The sequence below is a fragment of the Oncorhynchus keta genome, chromosome 25 (genome assembly GCF_023373465.1).
Source record: "Oncorhynchus keta strain PuntledgeMale-10-30-2019 chromosome 25, Oket_V2, whole genome shotgun sequence".
NCBI classification, from domain to species: domain Eukaryota; kingdom Metazoa; phylum Chordata; class Actinopteri; order Salmoniformes; family Salmonidae; genus Oncorhynchus; species Oncorhynchus keta.
Genome location: NC_068445.1, coordinates 35,708,234 through 35,733,934, shown reverse-complemented (window position 1 = coordinate 35,733,934; position 25,701 = coordinate 35,708,234). Strand labels below are relative to the sequence as shown.

The 25,701-nt window shown below is 44.4% G+C and overlaps 1 protein-coding gene and 1 long non-coding RNA gene across 5 annotated transcripts; one reads left to right on the top strand and one right to left on the bottom strand.

Annotated features, from left to right (window-relative positions):
• Window positions 1-19: 19 nt before the first annotated feature.
• LOC118358559 (volume-regulated anion channel subunit LRRC8A-like) lies at window positions 20-21,637 on the top strand. 4 transcript variants are annotated; one of them, XM_035736511.2, is made up of 8 exons: window positions 20-178; window positions 1,023-1,155; window positions 9,985-10,129; window positions 10,290-11,453; window positions 11,708-12,040; window positions 12,223-12,408; window positions 15,839-16,129; window positions 16,316-21,637. In XM_035736511.2, the coding sequence occupies exons 3-8, from the start codon at window positions 9,992-9,994 to the stop codon at window positions 16,589-16,591; spliced, it is 2,388 nt and encodes a 795-aa protein (XP_035592404.1). In that variant the 5' UTR covers window positions 20-178; window positions 1,023-1,155; window positions 9,985-9,991; the 3' UTR covers window positions 16,592-21,637. The 4 variants fall into 4 exon arrangements, with proteins under 4 accessions (XP_035592404.1, XP_035592403.1, XP_035592406.1 ...); XM_035736510.2 differs by having other exon boundaries at window positions 21-178; window positions 1,023-1,118; XM_035736513.2 differs by lacking the exons at window positions 20-178; window positions 1,023-1,155 and adding an exon at window positions 2,977-3,124.
• Window positions 19,773-25,674, bottom strand: LOC127911736 (uncharacterized). The gene is made up of 3 exons (XR_008079132.1): window positions 25,391-25,674; window positions 22,706-22,807; window positions 19,773-19,916 (listed from the first exon to the last, which is right to left on the bottom strand). It is a non-coding gene; the product is annotated as an uncharacterized LOC127911736 (long non-coding RNA).
• Between the last annotated feature and the right edge of the window lie 27 nt (window positions 25,675-25,701).

The window sequence follows — 25,701 nt, the reverse complement described above, 5'->3', positions numbered from 1 at the left end:
GATAAGCGACAAAAAATGTGCCCTACTGCCGCCTATCGGAAATGGGGATAATTGCAGGCTTCAATGCTCAACGACAACATATGAAAAGAAGGCAACACTAGCTAGCTAACTCCACACCATCATGTATTTCTGTTAGCATGTGGTGTTCGCCAGGCTTGCTGCAGTGGAGCAAAACTGAGTAAGTTGTCTAGTAACTAGACTATAGTTTGTTAAAACGATAGTCAAGATGGGCCTTACTTCTCTGAGAGTTGTTTATGGTAATGCCGGTCGAGCTAACATTTGAACGCTAAGGAATGTCAGCTAGCAAGCTACGCTAGCTAACGTTATAGCTAGCTAACCACTTTAATTACAACTGGTGTATGTGTTTCTAAGCTAGCCATCACTGATTTGATAATATCAATAGCTATACACTGGCTAATGGATCATCGAATATAGGCTAATGGATCATCGAATATAGGCTATCTAGCAGCTGAACTTCTCAATCGTCTGCATCACATACCGGTTTCATCTGGCATGACTTGGCCAACTAGATACTTAGCTACCATTAGTTACCTAGCTAGCTGTCATTAACGCTAGTTACTAAATGTATATGACAAGGCTCGATAGTTAGCAGGGTAAATAATGTAGGTAGACTGTCTAGCTAGTGTATTTCACCATGGAGATTGCAATTGTCTCTTGAATTTCACGAGATCATCCATGTGTCATGTGTTTTGGACTTTGCAACCTGGGCACATCATCAGACTCCAGAATAAGCCATGTCATGTAATGTGTGTGTCACCCTTTCAAGTGCTTAAATCCACATGTCTTCCCAGCATGTGATTTCAACTTTGGGAATGAAATGTCAGACGTATGTAAGCTTAAGCTGATAGTGTTGTATACAAGCCTACATCTTGCCGGTCTGTTTGCTAGCTAGTGAGTTTGTCTGATAGGTATTAACCCCAGTGCTACAAGACCAGACATTAAATAGTTGTTTGCTAGGCATAATTAGGCTTATTCCCCTTCCAATTTCCTTTCGTTTTCAGATTTAGCCACCCATTCCTATGGAGATAGAAGAGACCTGGGCTCATGAGGATCAATGGGCTTTCACTGAGTGGGATATCCACCAACGACCGCACCAGGTACCGAAGTACAGATCACACCAGTACCAACACTGTGGTAAGAGCTCCAGAATGGAGCAGTGGTCTAAGGCACTGCATCTCAGTGCAAGAAGTGCCACTACAGGCCCTGGTTTGATTCTAGGCTGTAACACATCTGGCTGTGATTGGAACGCTCATAGGGCGGTGCACAATTGGCCCAGGGTAATCCGGGTTTGGTAGGCCGTCATTGTACATTTGGCCAGGTCGCAATTGTAAATGAGAACTTGTTCTCAACTTGCTTACCTGGTTAAATAAAGGTGAATAAGAATTTGTTCTTAACTGACTTGCCTAGTTAAATAAAATAAAAAGAGCAGATGCCTAGATACCTGCACAGTTCACAGAAATTAGGCTAATCTCAGAGATGTCATCTAACCATGTTTCTAACTCTTCAATTCTCTGTGCAGTACTCAGAATTCTTGTGTACTGCATATTTTGGTCATACATGTGGCTACTGTCACTCACTGAGTGCTGTCTTTTTGTGCTTCTATTGGCCCTGTAGAAAGAAAAGTTTTACAAATCAGTGTGTTTTGTCAGTACTCTTAATGTGTTGTCTGGTCTCTGAATATGACTGAATTGCTGTGACAATGACATTGTGTATTGTGTGTGGGAGTAGGTTGGAGGTCTGACTGGGCTGGGCTAGGCTGTAGTGGGGCTAGGCAGGCGTCAGACTTCTCATCTCCACAGGAAGTCTCTGTTTTATCTGTCTTCCTCACTGAACACAGGCGGCGACAGATGGCCAACTCCCAGTCTTGTGGGAATGAGGAGGGCAGGGATGGTAGCCTATATTCTCAGGCATATGTTCTTTAGAATTTGTTACAAAATAATTATTGCAAGTAACACATTTGGCAATAACGAACACATGTGGATTCTTCAATCCTACAGCTTTTTATGTGCTTTATTTATTACTTTGCAGCAGAATTTTTGGAACACGAACTAAATAACATATTCCTGAAATAGAATGACCATCCAGAGAGGAGAAGGGCTATTAGGTTCCTTCCAATGTTCCTTCTAGGAGACCACCAGGAGCAGGAGACACGGGGAGACAGGAGCTGGATACAGTATTGAGCCTACTGGGAGACAGGAGCTGGAGACACAGTGTTGAGCCTACTGGGAGACAGGAGCTGGAGACAGTGTTGAGCCTACTGGGAGACAGGAGCTGGAGACACAGTGTTGAGCCTACTGGGAGACAGGAGCTGGAGACACAGTGTTGAGCCTACTGGGAGATAGGAGCTGGAGACGCAGTGTTGTGCCTACTGGGAGACAGGAGCTGGAGACGCAGTGTTGTGCCTACTGGGAGACAGGAGCTGGAGACACGGGGTACAGTGTTGAGCCTACTGGGAGACAGGAGCTGGAGACACAGTGTTGTGCCTACTGGGAGACAGGAGCTGGAGACACGGGGTACAGTGTTGAGCCTACTGGGAGACAGGAGTTGGAGACACAGTGTTGAGCCTACTGGGAGACAGGAGCTGGAGACACAGTGTTGTGCCTACTGGGAGACAGGAGCTGGAGACACAGTGTTGTGCCTACTGGGAGACAGGAGCTGGAGACACAGTGTTGAGCCTACTGGGAGACAGGAGCTGGAGACACGGGGTACAGTGTTGAGCCTACTGGGAGACAGGAGCTGGAGACACAGTGTTGAGCCTACTGGGAGACAGGAGCTGGAGACAGTGTTGAGCCTACTGGGAGACAGGAGCTGGAGACACAGTGTTGAGCCTACTGGGAGACAGGAGCTGGAGACACAGTGTTGTGCCTACTGGGAGACAGGAGCTGGAGACACAGTGTTGTGCCTACTGGGAGACAGGAGCTGGAGACACAGTGTTGTGCCTACTGGGAGACAGGAGCTGGAGACACGGGGTACAGTGTTGAGACTACTGGGAGACAGGAGCTGGAGACACGGGGTACAGTGTTGAGACTACTGGAGACAGGAGCTGGAGATACAGTGTTGAGCCTACTGGAAACAGACAGCCACCCCCGCCTCCTCCTCCAAGGTAAACAGGATCTCCTCCTGAAGGTCGCTGGGAGACAATACCCTGGGTATTATTATGGGAAACGACTAAGAATAGATAACGAAAGTAAGGTGGCTGTCGTGCCTGTGGTTTGTGTTTGGATCAGACGAGCCAAAACGGAAGATTTGTCTATAGAAGTGTTACAGTTGTGAAGATAATGTTCTTGGTGAGAAGGGCACGCAAGTGAAAGAGCGGGACACATGGTAAAACGTCAGAGGTTTATCAGTCTGTCTATCTTCATGGTAGTTAAGTATTGGAGTTGAAGGCCTAAATAAAGAATACCTATTTTGTATGCTGTTCATAAATGGAGACTTACTGTTCTACTGTATTTTATTCCAGATTTTGTAAGTATGATTTATTTTACTTTAAAATGTGGAATATTGGACATGTAGGATAACTAGACTGCATCTTTTTTTCTGTTAGTTTAGATTTTCTGTCACTTGTGCCTCCTATCTATCCTGGAATGTTTTAATGATCTGCCAACTACCTTCCCCAGAGCTTTTGTTATACATTCATCTCACTACCCTGTTCTTCTCACTGCATGTAAACACTTCAATATTGTACCTCTTCTATTTTCCAAGTAGGTTCATGGCCAGGTCTCGGTGATTTAAACACTTAAATTACTCATCTAACCGCTGATGAATTAGATTACTGCTAAACTGACTTTGGTCTTCTGAGACATGGTGTGTGTTTTCCAGGGTAATGCAATTAGTGATGGGGGGGAGGGAATTGATACAGTTAAATATCGCAATATTATTTAGGATTATATCAATACTTTGACTCCAACTATTGATTTGTATTTTTTGTTTTGTTAGGTAGCTCTAGTCGGCTGTACCTACACCAAAACTATTTTTCATCCTATAGCTTGTTCTCCATCTTCTTTTTAAATGGTGAGCCAAAATGTTTTCATTGCTTGTATTACCCTGACTGGTCTCTCTGCAGCAGACATTGTCAGGTCCATAAGTATTTGGACAGAGACACAATTTGCATCATTTTGGCTCTGTACTCCACCACAACGAATTTGAAAGGAAACAATCACGATGTGCTTTAAGTGTAGACTTTCATCTTTAATTTAAGGGTTTTGTCCAAATTATTGTGTGAACCGTGTAGGAATTGTTTGTTTATAATACTTGTTTGCAAATCCTTTGTAGTCAATGACTGCCTGAAGTCTGGAACCCATAGACATCACCAGATGCTGGGTTTCTTCCCTGGTGATGTGCTGCCAGGTCTTTACTGCAGCTGTCTCGAGTTCCCTGTTCTTGCCTTCAGCAAGTGAAATGCATGCTCAATTGGATTCAGGTCAGGTGATTGACTTGGCCATTGCAGAACATTCCAATTCTTTGCCTTAAAGTTTTGGGTTGCTTTCGCAGTATGCTTCGGGTCATTGTCCATCTGCACTGTGAAGCGCCGTCCAATGAGTTTTGAAGCATTTGGCTGAATCTGAGCAGATAATATAGACCTCAACACTTCAGAAATCATCCTGCTGCTTGTCAGCAGTCACATCATCAATAAATACAAGGGAACCAGTTCCATTGGCAGCCATACATGCCCACCCCATAACACTACCTCCACCATGCTTCACAGATGAGGTGGTATGCTCTGATGATGAGCAGTACCTTCCCTTCTCCATACTCTTCTCTTCCCATCATTCTGATACACGTTGATCTTTGTCTCATCAGTCCATAGGATGCTGTTCCAGAATTGTACAGGCTTTTTTAGATTTTTTTTGGCAAACCTTGATTCTGGTCTTCCTGTTTTTGAGGCTTACCAATGGTTTACATCTTATGGTAAAGCTTCTCTATTTACTCTGGTGAAGTCTTCTCTTGAATGTTGACACAGATACGCCTGCCTCCTGGAGGGTGTTCCTGATCTGGCCAACTGTTGTGAAGGGGTTTTTCTTCACCAGTGAAATAATTATTCTGTCATCCACCACAGTTGTTTTCCGTGATCTTCCGGGCCTTTTGGTGTTCACCAGTGTGTTCTTTCTTGTTAAGAATGTACCAAATAGTTGATTTGGCCACACCTCATGTTTTTGCTATCTCTCTGATTGGTTTCTTTTGATTGTTCAGCCTAATGATGGCTTGCGTCCCTGGCAGTGACAGCTCTTTGGACTTCATATTGAGGGTTAGCAACAGATTGCAAATGCGACACTTGAAATCAACGGAGTCTACAACCCACACAAGTGGCTCAGGTAGTGCAGCTCATCCAGGATGGCACATCAATGCGAGCTGTGGCAAGAAGGTTTGCTGTGTCTGTCAGCGTAGTGTCCAGATCATGGAGGCGCTACCAGGAGACAGGCCAGTACATCAGGAGACATGGAGGAGGCCGTAGGAGGGCAACAACCCAGCAGCAGGACCGCTACCTCCGCCTTTGTGCAAGGAGGAGCACTGCCAGAGCCCTGCAAAATAATATAATAATATATGCCATTTAGCAGACGCTTTTATCCAAAGCGACTTACAGTCATGTGTGCATACATTCTACGTATGGGTGATCCCGGGAATCGAACCCACTACCCTGGCGTTACAAGCACCATGCTCTACCAACTGAGCTAAAATGACCTCCAGCAGGCCACAAATGTGCATGTGTCTGCTCAAACGGTCAGAAACAGACTCCATGAGGGTGGTATGAGGGTACAACGTCCACAGGTGGGGGTTGTACTTACAGCCCAACACCGTGCAGGACGTTTGACATTTGCCAGAGAACACCAAGATTGGCAAATTCACCACTGGCGCCCTGTGCTCTTCACAGATGAAAGCAGGTTCACACTGAGCACATGTGACAGACGTGACAGAGTCTGGAGACTCCGTGGAGAACGTTCTGCTGCCTGCAACATCCTCCAGCATGACCGGTTTGGCGGTGGGTCAGTCATGGTGTGGGGTGGCATTTCTTTGTGGGGCCGCACAGCCCTCCATGTGCTCACCAGTGGTAGCCTGACTGCCATTAGGTACCGAGATGAGATCCTCAGACCCCTTGTGAGACCATATGCTGGTGCGGTTGGCCATGGGTTCCTCCTAATGCAATACAATGCTAGACCTCAAGTGGCTGGAGTGTGTCAGCAGTTCCTGCAAGAGGAAGGCATTGATGCTATGGACTGGCCCGCCCGTTCCCCAGACCTGAATCCAATTGAGCACATCTGGGACATCTCCATCCACCAACGCCACGTTGCACCACAGACTGTCCAGGAGTTGGTGGATGCTTTAGTCCAGGTCTGGGAGGAGATCCCTCAGGAGACCATCCCCCACCTCATCAGGAGCATGCCCAGGCGTTGTAGGGAGGTCATACAGGCAGGCACGTGGAGGCCACACACACTACTGAGCCTCATTTTGACTTGTTTTATGGACATTACATCAAAGTTGGATCAGCCTGAAGTGTGGTTTTCCACTTTAATTTTGAGTGTGACTCCAAATCCAGACCTCCATGGGTTGATAGGGCTCACACTGCCCTACCCTGTGCTCTGACCTCTTTCTCCCCTCTCTCTCCAGATGAAATCTCGCGTCTTGTGACGGCCGGCCGCCCAACAACCTGCCCGCTTGACCCTATCCCCTCCTCTCTTCTCCAGACCATTTCCGGAGACCTTCTCCCTTACCTCACCTCGCTCATCAACTCATCCCTGACCGCTGGCTACGTCCCTTCCGTCCTCAAGAGAGCGAGAGTTGCACCCCTTCTGAAAAAACCTACACTCAATCCCTCCGATGTCAACAACTACAGACCAGTATCCCTTCTTTCTTTTCTCTCCAAAACTCTTGAACGTGCCGTCCTTGGCCAGCTCTCCCGCTATCTCTCTCTGAATGACCTTCTTGATCCAAATCAGTCAGGTTGCAAGACTAGTCATTCAACTGAGACTGCTCTTCTCTGTATCACGGAGGCGCTCCGCACCGCTAAAGCTAACTCTCTCTCCTCTGCTCTCATCCTTCTAGACCTATCGGCTGCCTTCGATACTGTGAACCATCAGATCCTCCTCTCCACCCTCTCCGAGTTGGGCATCTCCGGCGCGGCCCACGCTTGGATTGCGTCCTACCTGACAGGTCGCTCCTACCAGGTGGCGTGGCGAGAATCTGTCTCCTCACCACGCGCTCTCACCACTGGTGTCCCCCAGGGCTCTGTTCTAGGCCCTCTCCTATTCTCGCTATACACCAAGTCACTTGGCTCTGTCATAACCTCACATGGTCTCTCCTATCATTGCTATGCAGACGACACACATTAATTAATCTTCTCCTTTCCCCCTTCTGATGACCAGGTGGCGAATCGCATCTCTGCATGTCTGGCAGACATATCAGTGTGGATGACGGATCACCACCTCAAGCTGAACCTCGGCAAGACGGAGCTGCTCTTCCTCCCGGGAAGGACTGCCCGTTCCATGATCTCGCCATCACGGTTGACAACTCCATTGTGTCCTCCTCCCAGAGCGCTAAGAACCTTGGCGTGATCCTCAACACCCTGTCGTTCTCAACAACATCAAGGCGGTGGCCCGTTCCTGTAGGTTCATGCTCTACAACATCCGCAGAGTACGACCCTGCCTCACACAGGAAGCGGCGCAGGTCCTAATCCAGGCACTTGTCATCTCCCGTCTGGATTACTGCAACTCGCTGTTGGCTGGGCTCCCTGCCTGTGCCATTAAACCCCTACAACTCATCCAGAACGCCGCAGCCCGTCTGGTGTTCAACCTTCCCAAGTTCTCTCACGTCACCCCGCTCCTCCGCTCTCTCCACTGGTTTCCAGTTGAAGCTCGCATCCGCTACAAGACCATGGTGCTTGCCTACGGAGCTGTGAGGGGAACGGCACCTCAGTACCTCCAGGCTCTGATCAGGCCCTACACCCAAACAAGGGCACTGCGTTCATCCACCTCTGGCCTGCTCGCCTCCCTACCACTGAGGAAGTACAGTTCCCGCTCAGCCCAGTCAAAACTGTTCGCTGCTCTGGCCCCCAATGGTGGAACAAACTCCCTCACGACGCCAGGACAGCGGAGTCAATCACCACCTTCCGGAGACACCTGAAACCCCACCTCTTTAAGGAATACCTAGGATAGGATAAGTAATCCTTCTCACCCCCCTTTAAGATTTAGATGCACTATTGTAAAGTGACTATTCTACTGGATGTCATAAGGTGAATGCACCAATTTGTAAGTCGCTCTGGATAAGAGCGTCTGCTAAATGACTTAAATGTAAATGTTGATACATTTTATTTCCATTGATCATTTTTGTGTGATTTTGTTGTCAGCACATTCAACTATGTAAAGAAAAAAGTATTTAATAAGAATATTTCATTCATTCAGATCTAGGATGTGTTATTTTAGTGTTCCCTTTTTTTTTAGCAGTATGTACATACATACATACATACATACACACATATACAATCTCTATCTGGGAGTGGAAATGTTGCAGACAATTACATTGATGGAAGCTACAATCTATCTACAATATTAAAGCTGATCTACCTTCTAAAAAATGTCTCTAGGCCGTTTATCTGCTTACCTGTAAATTAACTAATGAGGGAATAAAACACACCTGGACATGGAACAGCTGAGCAGCCAATTGTCCCACATTAAAAAGTGCTTTAATTCCTACCCCGTTCACACGATTTGGGTGTAAATACCTCAAATTAAAGCTGAAGGTCTGCACTTTCAGTTGATATTTATTATTTAATTTCAACTCTAATATGCTGTGATAGACGGGTAAAATAATAATAACTTGGTCAATGTCCAAATATTTATGGCCTGACTGTATAGTGAGCAATATGTTTGGGATATTGAATCAAGTGAATCGCAATACATGTATGGTATTGCGATTTAATATAGTATTGTGAGGTCCCTGGCAATTCCCAGCCCAACACACACACACCCTGCCAGCCCTAATGAAAATGCTGTCCCAAACCCTGACCTATGGCATCTAGATTAACTGGACCTGTTTTAACAATCGTGAAATCAATAGCTAACCAGCCAATATAATGCATCAGAGATTCAGGTGTCAGAACATGCATGCGGTAGTCAGTCTATTCAATTACTACACACCTTCAACTGAATCCATCTGGTTGCCTATTATCGGATGCATGACCCTGTTAGCATTGCTGCCATTGATTCGGAGGGGCTGGGTTAAATACGGAAGACTTATTTCGGTTGAATGCATTCAGTTGACCAGGTATCTCCCTTTTCTGATGCCGTCAGTACAGAATATGTGTTACACATTACATTCGACATAGGATGCTTGTGTTGTTCACGGAGTTCCAGAAGCAAGAGCGATGGTACTCTGTTTTTTTGTGTTAAATAAAGACATGAATGGCTGTTACTAATTGCGGTTGCTAATCTACATATGTTCCGGATGCAATAGATTTTTTTATGGCATAAAACCGATTTCCCTATTTTAATGTAGTAGACAATTTATTAGTGGCGAGTGCACCGTTATTTTATTGGACACGAAGGCCCCCATTTTTAAATGCCAAGTATTTCAGAAATACAGAATTGCTCTTCTGCAATTTGATCATAAAAAAACGTTGAATTTGAAATGATGAAACCTCCTGTCTGTCATACTATGGGTGGCAGGTAGCCTAGCGGTTAAAGCGTGGGGCCAATAACCGAATGGTCGCTAGTTCAAATCCCCAATCCGACAAGGCAAAAAATCAATCTGTGCCCTTGAGCAAGGCACTTAACCTTAATTGCTCCAGGGTCGCCATTGATAATGGCAGATGCTGGCCATGACCCAACTCTCGTAGGTTGTCAGAGGGAGAGTTGGGGTTTGCAAAAAAAAACACATTTCCAATTCACACATACTTGTACATGTGTGAAACAGGATAAATATAACCACCCACCTAATTACTATTATTATTATTATTATCTCTCCTCTTCCCAGATAAGCCATGATCCCCATCACTGAGCTGCGTTACTTTGTAGACTGCCAGCCGGCCTACCGCATCCTGAAGCCATGGTGGGACGTCTTCACCGACTACATCTCCATCGTCATGCTCATGATCGCCGTGTTCGGGGGCACTCTGCAGGTCCGTTAGAGGACAGTCCTTTTTTTTCCCTCCTATGTACTTGATCTTGTTTTTGTTCAGCTTCTGTTACAAATCAGAGACAGCATAGTATGCAAACACTACAGTGAAATGCTTACTTTACTATTGTCGATGTACTTAAAATGCTTTTGTTTCACTCTAGGTCACCCAGGACAAGATGATCTGCCTGCCCTGCAAGTGGGTGGTCAACCATACCTGCAGGAGGTATTTCAACACTACTCTGTCGGCCCCGCTCTTGTTGGAGCCCAAAGGGATCCAATACAACCTGGATCGCCACCAGTACAACTACGTAGACGCTGTGTGCTATGAGAACCGCCTGCACTGGTTCGCCAAGTACTTCCCCTACCTGGTGCTACTGCACACCCTCATCTTCCTGGCCTGCAGTAACTTCTGGTTCAAGTTCCCCCGGACTAGCTCCAAACTGGAGCACTTTGTGTCCATCTTACTCAAGTGTTTTGACTCTCCCTGGACCACCAGGGCTCTGTCTGAGACGGTGGTGGAGGAGCGCGACCCCAAGCCCCACAAGATGAACGGCTCCATGGATAAGAAGGCGTCGTGTGTCAGCGAGGACGTGGAGGCCAGCGTCCCCATGCTCCAAAAGACAAAGTCTCGCCTGGAGCAAGGGATCGTGGACCGCACTGAGACAGGCGTCCTGGATAAGAAAGAGGGCGAACAGGCAAAAGCTCTGTTTGAAAAGGTGAAAAAGTTCCGCATACACGTGGAAGAGGGAGACATTGTGTACAGGCTCTACATCCGACAGACTATTATCAAAGTCATTAAGTTCATTTTTATTATCTGCTATACGGGGTATTATGTGCACAATATTCAGTTCAGTGTGGACTGTAGTGTGGATATAGAGAGCCTCACAGGGTACAGCATGTATCGTTGTGCCCATCCTCTGGCCACTCTGTTCAAGATCCTAGCCTGTGTCTACATCAGCTTAGTGGGGGTTTACGGCTTAATTTGCATGTACACTCTCTGTTGGATGCTGCGGCGCTCGCTGAAGAAATACTCCTTCGAGTCGATACGAGAGGAGAGCAGTTACAGCGACATACCGGACGTGAAGAACGACTTTGCTTTCATGCTGCACATGATTGACCAGTACGACCCTCTGTACTCCAAACGCTTTGCTGTCTTCCTGTCCGAGGTGAGCGAGAACAAGCTGCGGCAGCTCAACCTGAACAACGAGTGGACTCTGGACAAACTGAGGCAGAGAATCACCAATAACTCCCAGGAGAAGTTGGAGCTGCACCTCTTCATGCTGAGTGGCATCCCAGACACAGTGTTTGACCTGATGGAGCTGGAGGTAGTTTGTGTAGAGTTGGCTGTATTCCATGTTGTCCACGTGCCTTGATTCGTTCTATTTTTCAATGCACACGCTGTAGAAACTTTGATTTGTTGTACATTATAGGAAAAGTACTGGCACATCTGAGTCGCAGGTGTGTCGGAATAATTACAGGAGGTCTTAAAAGAAGAGAGAAACTTGTACACTGCTCCTGCCAATGTCACTTCGATATCGGCCTCTCGGTCCGAATGTATTATTGTTTGTTATTATTGTAGGTGCTGAAGCTGGAGCTCATTCCAGACATTACCATCCCTCCTATCATCGCCCAGCTGGTCAACCTGAAGGAGATGTGGCTGTACCATACCCCGGCTAAGATCGAGGCTCCCGCCTTGGCCTTCCTCAGGGAAAACCTCAAGTCCCTCCACATCAAGTTCACCGACATCAAGGAGATCCCTCTGTGGATCTACAGCCTGAAGAACCTGAGCGAGCTGCACCTGACGGGGAACCTGAGTGCAGAGAACAACCGATACATTGTTATTGATGGGCTACGGGAGCTGAAGAGGCTCAAGGTGCTCCGGCTGAAGAGTAACTTGACCAAGCTACCTCAGGTATGTTTCTTTAAAAAAAATCTTCCTCTCTCTCTTTTTCTCTTGTCTTTGTTTGTTTTTCATGTAATTTATAGTTTTAATCATTTGGTTTAGGAGAGGAGCCCCTGTCAAACCTTGTTGTTTTTCCCCCTCTCCCTGCACTGTAATGTTTCACCTTTTATGTATGATGTTCTTCACCTCAGGTGGTGACGGACGTGGGGGTGCACCTCCAGAAGCTGTCAGTCAACAACGAGGGCACCAAGCTGATGGTCCTCAACAGCCTGAAGAAAATGGTGAACCTGACTGAACTGGAGCTGATCCGCTGTGACTTAGAACGCATCCCACACTCCATCTTCAGCCTGCACAACTTGCAGGAGATTGACCTCAAGGTTCGTTTGTCATTGCTGTTTATTACGTTCCGTTAAGGTTGCAACATTCTTGTAACTTTCCCAAATTTCCCTGTTTTCCCAGAAATCCTGGTTGTAGGATTTTAGATTGTGTGCTTATTCTCTCCTCATTCCTGGCATTTTCCAATGGACTTTTCAGGAAAACCAGGGAATTTTGGGAACGTAACAAGAATTTTACAACCCTGCGTTCAGTGTACTTTTAATTAGTGTTCTCACCAATTGTATTACGTGATTGTATTGTTTCCCAGACACATTAAGCAAGTTTTTTTTTTTCTTCTGAATTCTGCTGCTTTTCCCTCCCTTCGTTCAGTTAGTTTGGGCTAGTGTGAATACTCTATCTGCACTCAGGAGCGCACTAAACAAACCACATGGTTCGCTCAAAAAGGGTAATCTCTGTCTCATTCATTTCGTACCGTGGTGCGGTTTGCTGCCAGTGAGAATGCAGTCCAGACCAAACACAGGAAAATAACTAGAGTTGCGCAGTTTTATTGGTTGCTTGACTGAGAGCATTTGAAGTTCATGCAGTACCATAACTTGATATCTCTGAAACATTCTGTGAGTAGCTGCACATTTATGACCACATCCAATGCAGATTAGGGGGACTGGGGCTATACCGGGGATATAGGCTACCAAATATAGACTATCCAAAGTCACATGCGCCAAATACAAGCGGTGTAGACCTTACAGTGAAATGCTCACTTACAAGTCCTTAACCAACAATGCAGTTAAGAAAAAATAAGTATTTACTAAATTAACTGAAGTAAACAATAAATAAATACAAATGAAAAAAATAATGAAATGAGATTAATTTTCACATCACAGTTAAAGCATGTTGAAAAACTCAAAGTGAAAGTAGTATGACCTACAAGTTATGCTTTTGATTATCATAGATGGATTTACTGTGATCATTTCTCTCCAATAAACAAGTTACTTGCATGAACAGGTGGTTTTGTTTAGGCATTTTAGTTAGTTTGACATTTTGGCAATGTGAAACCAACTCGACCCCAAATAAATATTATGTATGTATGAATAGATATACTGCTCAAAAAAATAAAGGGAACACTAAAATAACACATCCTAGATCTGAATGAATGAAATATTCTTATTAAATACTTTTTTCTTTACATAGTTGAATGTGCTGACAACAAAATCGCACAAATTATCAATAGAATGTATCAACCCATGGAGGTCTTGATTTGGAGTCACACTCAAAATGAAAGTGGAAAACCACACTACAGGCTGATCCAACTTTGATGTAATGTCCTTAAAACATGTCAAAATGAGGCTCAGTAGTGTGTGTGGGCTCCACGTGCCTGTATGACCTCCCTACAACGCCTGGGCATGCTCCTGATGAGGTGGCGGATGGTCTCCTGAGGGATCAGACGTGGACTAAAGCATCCGCCAACTCCTAGACAGCCTGTGGTGCAACGTGGCGTTGATGGATGGAGCGAGACATGATGTCCCAGATGTGCTCAATTGGATTCAGGTCTGGGGATCAGGCGGGCCAGTCCATAGCATCAATGCCTTCCTCTTGCAGGAACTGCTGACACACTCCAGCCACATGAGGTCTAGCATTGTCTTGCATTAGGAGGAACCCAGGGCCAACCGCACCAGCATATCACAAAGGGTCTGAGGATCTCATCTCGGTACCTAATGGCAGTCAGGCTACCTCTGGTGAGCACATGGAGGGCTGTGCAGCCCCCCAAAGAAATGCCACCCCACACCATGGCTGACCCACCGCCAAACCGGTCATGCTGGAGGATGTTGCAGGCAGCAGAACGTTCTCCACGTCTGTCATGTGCTCAGTGTGAACCTGCTTTCATCTGTGAAGATGGTGAATTTGCCAGTCTTGGTGTTCTCTGGCAAATGCCAAACGTCCTGCACGGTGTTGGGCTGTAAGCACAACCCCCACCTGTGGACGTCAGGCCCTCATACCACCCTCATGGAGTCCTTTTCTGACCGTTTGAGCAGACACATGCACATTTGTGGCCTGCTGGAGGTCATTTTGCAGGGCTCTGTCAGTGCTCCTCCTTGCACAAAGGCAGGCGGAGGTAGCGGTCCTGCTGCTGGGTTGTTGCCCTCCTACGGCCACCTCCACGTCTCCTGATGTACTGGCCTGTCTCCTGGTAGCGCCTCCATGCTCTGGACACTACGCTGACAGACACCGCAAACCTTCTTGCCACAGCTCGCATTGATGTGCCATCCTGGATGAGCTGCACTACCTGAGCCACTTGTGTGGGTTGAGTGAAAGCACCGCCAGCATTCAAGAGTGACCAAAACATCAGCAAGGAAGCATAGGAACTGAGAAGTGGTCTGTGGTCACCACCTGCAGAACTACTCCTTTATTGGGGGTGTCTTGCTAATTGCCTATAATTTCCACCTGTTTTCTATTCCATTTGCACAACAGTATGTGAAATGTATTGTCAATCAGTGTTGCTTCCTAAGTGGACAGTTTTATTTCACAGAAGTGTGATTGACTTGGAGTTACATTGTGTTGTTTAAGTGTTCCCTTTACTTTTTTTGAGCAGTGTATATATGAGGCCCAATAACAGCAACCATCACTCCTGTGTTCCAATGGCACAAGGATATTTCTAAGTGACCCCAAACTTCTGAACGGTAGTGTATGTACAGTGGGGCAAAAAAAGTATTTAGTATTTAGTGAAAACCTCCTTCCATCAGCAAGGGCATTGAAGATGAAACGTGGCTGGGTCTTTCAGCATGACAATGATCCCAAACACACCGCCCGGGCAACGAAGGAGTGGCTTCGTAAGAAGCATTTCAAGGTCCTGGAGTGGCCTAGCCAGTCTCCAGATCTCAACCCCATAGAAAATCTTTGGAGGGAGTTGAAAGTCCGTGTTGCCCAGCAACAGCCCCAAAACATCACTGCTCTAGAGGAGATCTGCATGGAGGAATGGGCCAAAATACCAGAAACGGTGTGTGAAAACTTGTGAACTTGTGAAGACTTACAGAAAACGTTTGACCTCTGTCATTGCCAACAAAGGGTATATAACAAAGTATTGAGAAACTTTTGTTATTGACCAAATACTTATTTTCCACCATAATTTTCAAATAATTTCATTAGAAATCCTACAATGTGATTTTCTGGAGAAAAAAAATTCTCATTTTGTCTGTCATAGTTGAAGTGTACCTATGATGAAAATTACAGGCCTCATCTTTAAGTGGGAGAACTTGCACAATTGGTGGCTGACTAAATACTTTTTTGCCCCACTGTATGTGTAACAAATAATCAAACTCTGATTCGAACTACAGCTAAGTGAAAAACCTGTGTGAAAATGCCCCAAATCTAGTCCAGGACTAAGCTTAATCTGTGTCAGGGAAACTGGCCTTGTATTTATTAAATGTTTTTGTATGTATGTATGAATGAAATGTATTATTATTGTCGTCTTTGAAGGACAACAACCTGAAGACCATCGAGGAGATCATCAGCTTCCAGCACCTGCACCGGCTAGTCTGCCTTAAGCTCTGGTACAACCAGATCGCCTACATTCCCATCCAGATCGGCACCCTCAACAACATGGAACGGCTCTATCTGAACAGGAACAAGATCGATAAGATCCCCAGCCAGCTGTTCTACTGTCGGAAGCTACGCTTCCTGGACCTGAGCCACAACAACCTCACCTACATCCCAGCAGACGTGGGGTACCTGCAGAACCTCCAGTACCTGGTAGTCACTGCTAACAGAGTGAGTGCTTTCCTTTTCAGATTTGAGGGTGTATTCTGGATTAGTTATGAGGAAAGGGTTGTCTTTAGCCGTGTTGACTCATCTGAGAACTGTGAATCAAATCCCATTAATACATTGTACAGTGATAGTCACGTCCACCTGACACTACCTCTTGATCCCACTTTCCTTTATTTTCGCCCCACTTAGATTGAGGCCCTGCCCAACGAGCTGTTCCAGTGTAAGAAGCTCCGTACTCTGAACCTGGGTAACAACTGCCTGACGTCTCTGCCATCACGCTTCGGGGAGCTGACGGCCCTGACCCAGCTGGAGCTGAGGGGGAATAGACTGGACTGTCTGCCCGTGGAGCTGGGGGAATGCAGGCAGTTGAAGAAGACGGGCCTGGTGGTGGAGGAGGACCTCTTCAACACCCTGCCCACCGAGGTGAAGGAGCAGCTGTGGAAGGTGGACAAGGAGACTGCCTGAGTAGATAGGGGGTTGGGGGATGGTAACTTAGTCGAAACGGACACAGGCCGGACACCTGGAGGACTGAAGAGGAATAGAGAGGACTACACAGACTCGGACAGCTCGCTAACAGCTCACTCTGACTGTACTCTACTCTACTGCAGGGATGCTTTTCAAAGGGAATCAAAGTCCCACCGCCATGCCACTTTTTTTTCCAGATGTAAAAAAATATACAGAAAAGTCTGCCATGGGATACAGTGCGTGCGTTGAACAAGATGAGAGATGTCAGCTCGAATGTGTTGCACGTGAGGATACAAAATGCAAATGCCATATTTCTGTAAGAGAAGGGACTCTGCAGGTGGGCAGTGTAATTGTCATTAAGGCAGGGTATATTATCCTGTTACATACAGTACAATAGGCCCCCCTTGATAGATTCTAGTCCATAGGGTGCTAAGTGGCAATAGTTAGTTGCCCACTCTCAGTATGTGCCATGAGAGATGGTGTATAGCTACTGTCCGCAATGACAGGAGGAAGAAGCTCCATTAAAGGAGGATTCTCCAAGATCTCTGGCCCTGTGCTCATTACTCTAGTGTGTGTGTGTGATCCATTACATTCATAACAGAACATATCTTAAATGGGGGATTTTCCACTCAAAATTGGACGGACCTAGCTGAATTTGTCAATCAAATAATGTTGTAGCGGCCAGGTATTTATTCCTTGCTCACTGACTGACATTTTAGTTAACATGTTTATAAAGTGTCCGTAGACATGGTATATTGGCCATATACCACACCCCCTCGGGCCTTATTGCTTAAATACACCAGTGTTTTGTTTTTTTTCTCCAGTGGCAATTCGACAAATTGTTGTTTAATCAGTAAGTTATGTCAAAGTAAACGTAGCCGACAACTGCTATACAATCCATTTATATTACTCCTCCTATGCATCAGCACTGGAATGTGCTGCTTAAATTAGATACGATGTCTGTAACAGCTGAGGTATGGGGCTGGAGAATTGTAACCACTCAAATTCATTGGCGGAGCCATGCAACTATGGACTAAGCATTCTCAGTCTCAATGGAAATTCTCCTTTTGAAAGAGGTTTTTATTCCAGGACTAAACTTAATCTGAGTTATATTATTCAAGAATCAATGGGTGTATATATCATTCATTTATAAGTCCACAAATAGATATAGCAATTACAGATAGACCCTTTCCTCAGCAATCCACTGCTGAAGACATTGACAATCAACTCTTATTTTATGGTGTTATCTCAGACATACTTGTCTCTTAATGGAATTATGCAAATATTCATGCTAGACTAAATAGTGAGACAAGACTAACAGAAGGGATCTGTTTCTTAGACACAGGCCTAAAAAGCATTCTCAGTCTCAAAGGAAATTCTGCTTTGAAATAGGTTTTTATTCCAGGACTAAACTTAATCTGTGTCTTGGAATTGGAGTTATATTATCCAAGAATTAATTTAACTCCAAAAATGGATAACAATTGCAGATAACATCCCAAACCCCACTGCCACCATGGGGCACTCTTCACAACGTTGACATCCCCAAACCACTCGCCCACAGGACGCCATACATGTGGTCTGGGGTTCTCAGCCTGGTTGGACCTACTGCCAAATTCTCTAAAATGACATTGGAGGTGGCTTATGGTAGAGAAATGAACATTCTCTGGCAACAGCTCTGGTGGACATTCCTGCAGTCAGCATGCCAATTGCACGCTCCCTCAACTTGAGACGTCTATTGCATTGTGTTGTGACAAAACTGCACATTTTAGAGTGGCCTTTTATTGTCCCCAGCGCAAGGTGCACTGGTGTAATGATCATGCTGTTTAATCAGCTTCTTGATATGCCACACCTGTCAGGTGGATGGATTATCTTGACAAAGGAGAAATGCTCACTAACAAGGATGTAATCAAATTTCTGCATAAAAAAAATATGGAACATTTCTGGGATCTTTTTATTTCAACTCATGAAACATGGGACCAACACTGCATCTTGCATTTATATTTCTGTTCAGTGCATTAACAATAGCTACCTGGATGGCATCAGCATTATCTGGATTAATGGCAGTATTTGAGTAGAATGGTAATATAAGGTTGAATTCAATCAAACCCACATTATAGTATTTCCAGTTCTGGAGTCTATATAATACAGCATATGTGATTGAGGCTACTGAATAAACAAGATGAATCACAATAGACAGATTTGATTCAATCTGTCCCTTTGTCAGGCTACCACAGTGGAGCACAGCCATCACTATGAAGGGATCTTGCTGACTACATTATGTTCATTTTCAGAATTAAGGACAAATTGAGAGAGGATTTGAAATTAAAATGTATTGGTCACAGACACATATTTAGTAGATGTTGTTGCCGGTGTAGCGAAAAGCTCCAATGGTGCAGTAGGATCTACACATACATCTAAAAAATCAAATGGAATTAAGAAATATATCAAATTTAGGATGAGCTTTGTCGGAGTGGCATTGACCAAAATCCAGTGTATACATATGAAATGAGTAAAACACGATGTAAACATTAAAGTGTTCCATGGGTACTTTGGCCTTGTACTTAAAGATGGGGATCGATGTTCAAGTTGATCCTTAATGTGTGGGTGCTACATTGAGCTACCGATTACTACTGTTCATTAGTGTTGATACGCAACCATGAATGGAGCTCTATGCTCTAGTTAAGAGGTTGTTAGGGTGCAGCTGAAATGGCACCCTAAGTAATGCACTGTAGGGAATAGGATGCCATTTCAGATGCAGTTGAGTTTCCATTTCTTAACTAGTCATTCTAGCTGTTATGAGTCTGACAACCAAATATCTCATCCTCATAGGTCATTCCATATTCATCTATTTGTTCATCAACTTCTATTTTTGTGAGTAAAATTCTATACCCCCCCAGCATTTCTGGGTTTGTCTCAGTGAGCATGATGATGTTGCGATGATTGGGTTTGTCTCAGTGAGCATGATGATGTTGCGATGATTGGGTTTGTCTCAGTGAGCATGATGATGTTGCGATGATTGGGTTTGTCTCAGTGAACATGATGATGTTGTGATGATTGGGTTTGTCTCAGTGAGCATGATGATGTTGTGATGATTGGGTTTGTCTCAGTGAGCATGATGATGTTGTGATGATTGGGTTTGTCTCAGTGAGCATGATGATGTTGTGATGATTGGGTTTGTCTCAGTGAGCATGATGATGTTGCGATGATTGTGGACTTCTGTATGCAAGGTCAACGCATGGCTCTGACACAGCAACACAACACGTGCATAGAGGAGCTGTCTTGTCATCAGGAAACAGGGATTATAACACAGATGCAAAGAACATTGCTGTGGATGACATGGAGATTAGGGTTAGGGCAAACTATGCACAGTAGTCTTATGACTGAAGGACAACACAAACAGCACCGGAATGATGGCTGGCTGTGTAAAGCTGTTCTGCCAATGTTTGTCTTTCGCACTTGCCCATGCAAGAAGTTAAGAAGATTTAAAGCTATAGGAAGATGGGCTCGTTGTAATGGTTGGAATGGAATTAATGGAACGGAGTCAAACATATGGAAACCACGTGTTTGTCTCCATTCCATTAATTCCAGTCCATTCCAATGAGCCCGTCCTTCTATAGCTCCTCCCATCAGCCTCCACTGGTATTTATGTTCTTAAAAGGTTATGACATGCACGTTTCCTCAGCAATCCACTGCTGATAACGTCAACAATCAACTCTTATTTCATACTTGTCTCTTCATGGAATTATGCAAATATTCATGCTAGACTAGATAGTGAGACAAGATTAACAGAAGGGATCCGTTTTTTAGACACAGATTAGTCCAGGACTAAAAAGCATTCTCCGTCTCAATGGACATTCTCCTTTCAAATAGGTTTTTATTCCAGAACTAAGCTTAATCTGTGTCTGGGAAACAGCCCTTAGATGAGTGCAGCCCATCGTCAAGTGTGAGGTGTCTTGGAGAAAGTGTGTACCCTTGTGTCCTGTGCACCGCTTGTGATTGGATAATCAGTATGGAAACTATGCATTCGTTGCACAGTTTGTGTTGAAGTCTGTTAATCGTTGTGTCATCCCATAGAAATCTATTTAAATAAGGGTTTTTATTTGTTTTAAATCTACTATCACTCACTAAATGAATCTTGAAGCCATTAGTATGTTTGTAGATTTTCAGAGCATGTCTACATTTTTTGGTATTTTTTGTATTTTGTGTTCTGTATAGGGTAGCATAATCAAGTGGTGAATGCAATACCTAATTATGATCGTTATTCATTAGAAAAATAGTTGGACATTTTTCTGACCATTTTTCTTCAGTGTTGACAGTTATTATTAGTACAGTACACTATAACCTCAGGAAATGTACATTTCAGTTTTATCCGTGCATTTTTTTGGTGTTGCTTTAATAGCAGATTTTTTTTTACTCCACTCATTTTTATGTTCATTTAAACAGTTGTTATACCACACATTTTTATAATTATATACGTTTTGAAAATGTTCTAGTCAATAGTATTTCATATATTTAATATTAAATGCAGCTTCAAAATTATATTTCAATAAAACACTTGTTTCTGAAATCATACATCACATGTCAATAGATATATTTTGTGTGTATTAATTTGTGTTGTTTCCTTTGTTGCTCACTTTAATTAAGAGTATGGAAGAAATGGATGTGTACAGTATATGTCTTAGAGCCATCGTAGATGTACAGTAGACCCTACTCCTACCACAATACCATGTAGTTGTATTTTAAACTGGAATGTCATCCTCCAACATGTTTTTTTTTTACACCATATTTTGTTTTTAAATCAAATTCCTCATCTAAGAGACGGACCACCCCCATTTTAATACTAGTAAGTAGTGTGTCAGCAGTATTAACTTTGTTGCCAAAAAATCTCCCAGCACTTCAGGAAAATAACATTGCTATTTTGTTTACATGACATGATGTTGTCAACTGTCTATTTGATCCTAATTATGCTCTAAAATATTGTCATCATTCCCCTCCTTTAATTCCTCTTGTGAAATTACAGTATAATAAAACTTAATTACGCACTTACACTTGGGATCTTTCTGATTTTGTAATAGACATTTGAGCACAAGTCTGCAAGTAATTATGTTGACCTTCTCTAGATGAGAGAAAAAAGTTCCATCATAACAGTAGTAAGAAAGGCCATGTGAGGATGTGACAGATCTAGGTGACAATGGTCGTGTTCTTCTGCTCAGTGCTCCTGGTGCTTTCAAAACAACTTGGAACCTCTGAGTTACCATTTGCATCTGTTGTTTGCATAGAGCTTTCTTTTAGTTGATTGTAACTCTTTCCAAATGGGAAACTTGGAGCTCATCCTTCTACAATGTGATTCCAAGTTGGTAAAACAATAGGAGTTTTACGAGTTGTCTTGAACTCGGCATCATGCGTTGCATGCATTAACCGTCGGGCACCAGACTGCTACAACATATGTTGTAAAATACCTATCCAGGCGTTGTAAGATCTGCCAAGCGTAAGCAATGTCTGAGCAGAGGAACACGACCACTGTGTACAGAGAGAACCAAAGGGGGACGAGCTTTAGGGACACCAGTAGTGATGGTGCTTTCAAGACAACTGGGAACTCTGAAAGAAAACGAGGTCAAATCATGATGTCAGTGATTATCAGGTCGGAAAGTCGGAACTCTAGAAAAATGTGTTTTCGACTTGGAGTTGTTTGTTCTGAATTCCTAGTTGTCTTGAACGCCCTGAAGTTGGAAGTCTGTGATTTCCCAGTTCCCAGATGTTTTGAACAGGGCATGGGGGGGGGGAACTCATCTTTGTATCTGTGCCATTATAGCATCTGTGAGAGCATGGGCTGCGCCACTGAGGCAATCTCCATTTTGAAGTAGTCAATTTTCTACTTTGCAATTGGCTGATCCCTCCTGATAACATGGTTGGACATGACTCCAAACAGGTGACTAGGATAGTATTATGGCGCCGGAGAAGATGGCTGACGTTTTACTTGCTCCTAACCGAATGTGTTTTTTCCCTTGTTATTTTCTGTTGTTTGTAACTTGTTTTTTTTTACTTATTCTGTACGTAATGTTGCTGCTACCATCTCTTATGACAGAAAATAACTTCTGGACATTGAATACTCACAATGAACTGGCAGAAGCTTTTTTTCTTCTTTAACGAGTCCGACGAGCCCGACGTGAAGGACATACTGCTTTCCCGGGAACAGATGCAAATCCCCATCATTTGCTTAAAGAGAAGATGGAGAAAAATAGGACGGAAGTCGGGCTGCATTCTGAGAGTTCGTAGGCGATCGAATAAACCCCCACTGCCTTCCGTTCTACTAGCTAGCATGCAATTTTGGGAAATAAAATTGACGACCTACGAGGAAGATTAAATTACCAACAGGACATTAAGAACTGTAATATCTTATGCTTCACGAAGTTGTGGCTGAAGGACGACATTATCAACATACAGCTGGCTGGTTATACACTGTATCAGCAGGATATAACAGAGGAGTCTGGTAAGACAAGGGGGACGGACAATCTATATTTGTAAACAACAGCTGGTGCATGACATCTAAGGACGTCTCGAGGTTTTGCTCGCCTGAGTACCTCATGATAAGCTGTAGACCACACTATCTACCTAGAGAGTTTTCACCTGTTTTTTTTGTAGCTGTCTACATACCACCACAGACCGATACTGGCACTAAGACCGCACTCAATGAGTTGTATTCCCCTATAAGCAAACAGGGAAACACTTATCCAGAGGCGGCGCTCTTAGTGGCCGGTGACTAACGCAGGGAAACTTAAATCCGTTTGAACTAATTTCTATCAGCATGTTAAATATGCAACCAGAGGGGGAAAAAAAAAAACTCTAGACCACCTTTACTTCACACAGAGAGACACATACAAAGCTCTCCCTCGCCCTCTATTTGGCAAATCTGACCATAATTCTATCCTCCTGATTCCTGCTTCCAAGCAAAAATGAAAGCAGGAAGCACCAGTGACTCGGTCAATAAAAAAGTGGTCAGATGAAGCAGATGCTAAGCTTACAGATCTGTTTTGCTATATGTTCCAGGATTCTTCCAATGGCATTTTCGGAGAACACCACATCAATCACTGGCGTAATCAGTAAGTGCATTGAGTTGAGTTGGACGCTCGTCCGATGTGGCAGGGCTTGCAAACCATAACAGACTACAAAGGGAAGCACAGCCGAGAGCTGCCCAGTGACACGAGCCTACCAGAGGAGCTAAACTAATTCTATCCTCGCTTCGAGGCAAATAACACTGAAACATGCATGAGAGCAACAGCTTTTCTGTGACTACGCTCTCCGCAGCCGATGTGAGTAAAGCCTTTTAACAAGCCAGCATTCACAAGGCTGCACGTCGCAGGACGTGTACTGCGAACATGCGCTGACCAACTGGCAAGTGTCTTCACTGACATTTTCAACCTCTCCATGTCCGAGTCTGTAATACCAACATGTTTTAAGCAGACCACCATAGTCTCTGTGCCCAAGGACACTAAGGTAACCTGCCTAAATGACTACCGACCTGTAGCACTCACGTCTGTTCCCATGAAGTGCTTTGAAAGGCTGGTCATGGCTCACATCAACATCGTTATCCCAGAAACCCTAGACCCACCCCAATTTGCATTCCGCCCTAACAGATCGAAAGATGATGCAATCACTATTGCACTCCACACTGCCCTGTCCCACCTGGACAAAAGGAACACCTATGTGAGAATGTTATGCATTGACTACAGCTCAGCGTTCAACACCATACTGCCCTCAAAGCTCATCAATAAGCTAAGGACCCTGGGACTAAACACCTCCCGCTGCAACTGGATCCTGGACCTTCTGACGGGTCGCCCCCAGGTGATGAGAGTAGTTAACAACACATCTGCCATGCTGATCCTCAAGACAGGGGCCCCTCAGGGGTGCTTGCTCAGTCCCCTCCTGTACTACCTGTTCACCCATGACTGCACGGACAGGCATGACTCCAACACCAGCATTAAGTTTGCCGATGACACAACAGTGGTAGGCCTGATCACCTACAATGATGAGACAGTCCTGACGTACATACACTACCATTCAAAAGTTTGGAGTCAGTTAGAAATGTCCTTGTTTTTGAAACAAACGGACATTTTATGTCTTAAAATAACATACAATTGATCTGAAATACAGTGTAGACATTGTTAATGTTGTAAATGACTATTGTAGCTGGAAGCGGCTGATTTAAAAAAGAAAATGATATATCTACATAGGCGTATAGAGGTTCCTTATCAACAACCATCACTCCTGTGATCCAATGGCACGTTGTGTTAACTAATCCGAGTTTATCATTCTAAAAGGCTAATTGATCATTAGAAAACCCTTTTGCAATTATGTTAGCACAGCTGAAAACTGTGGTTCTGATTAAAGAAGCAATGAAACTGGCCTTTAGACTAGTTGAGTATCTGGAGCGTCAGCAGTTGTGGGTTCAATTACAGGCTCAAAATGGCCAGAAACAAATAACTTTCTTCTGAAACCCGGCAGTCTATTCTTGTTCTGACAAATGAAGGCTATTCCATGTGAGAAATTGCCAAGAAACTGAAGAGCTTGTACAACGCTGTGTACTACTCCTTTCACAGAAAACCACAAACGGGCTCTAACCAGAATAGAAAAAGGAGTGGGAGGCCCCAGTGCACAACTGAGCAAGAGGACAAGTACATTAGAGTGTCTAGTTTGAGAAACAGACACCTCACAAGTCCTCAACTGGCAGTTTCATTAAATAGTACGCACAAAACACCAGTCACAACATCAACCGTGAAGAGGCGACGCCTGGATGCTGACCTTGCACTCAGTCCTTGGGCCCCCGGATGCACGTTCTGGGTTTGGCCCTAGCACTACACAGCTGATTCCAATAACCAACTCATCATCAAGCGTTGACTCTTAGAATCAGCTGTGTAGTGCTAGGGCAAAAAAACTAAACGTGGGCAGGTTCAAGTTTGGGAAACACTGGTCCAAAAAAGTCACTGTCCCAGAGCTACTGGTCGTGGTTTCGTCTTCAACCGAAAATGTGTTTCCCAAAAAATGTATTCCCTTTCAATATTCCCGCTGTAATGATGTTTTCCATTTTAACCAAATTAACCAATCCAATCTAT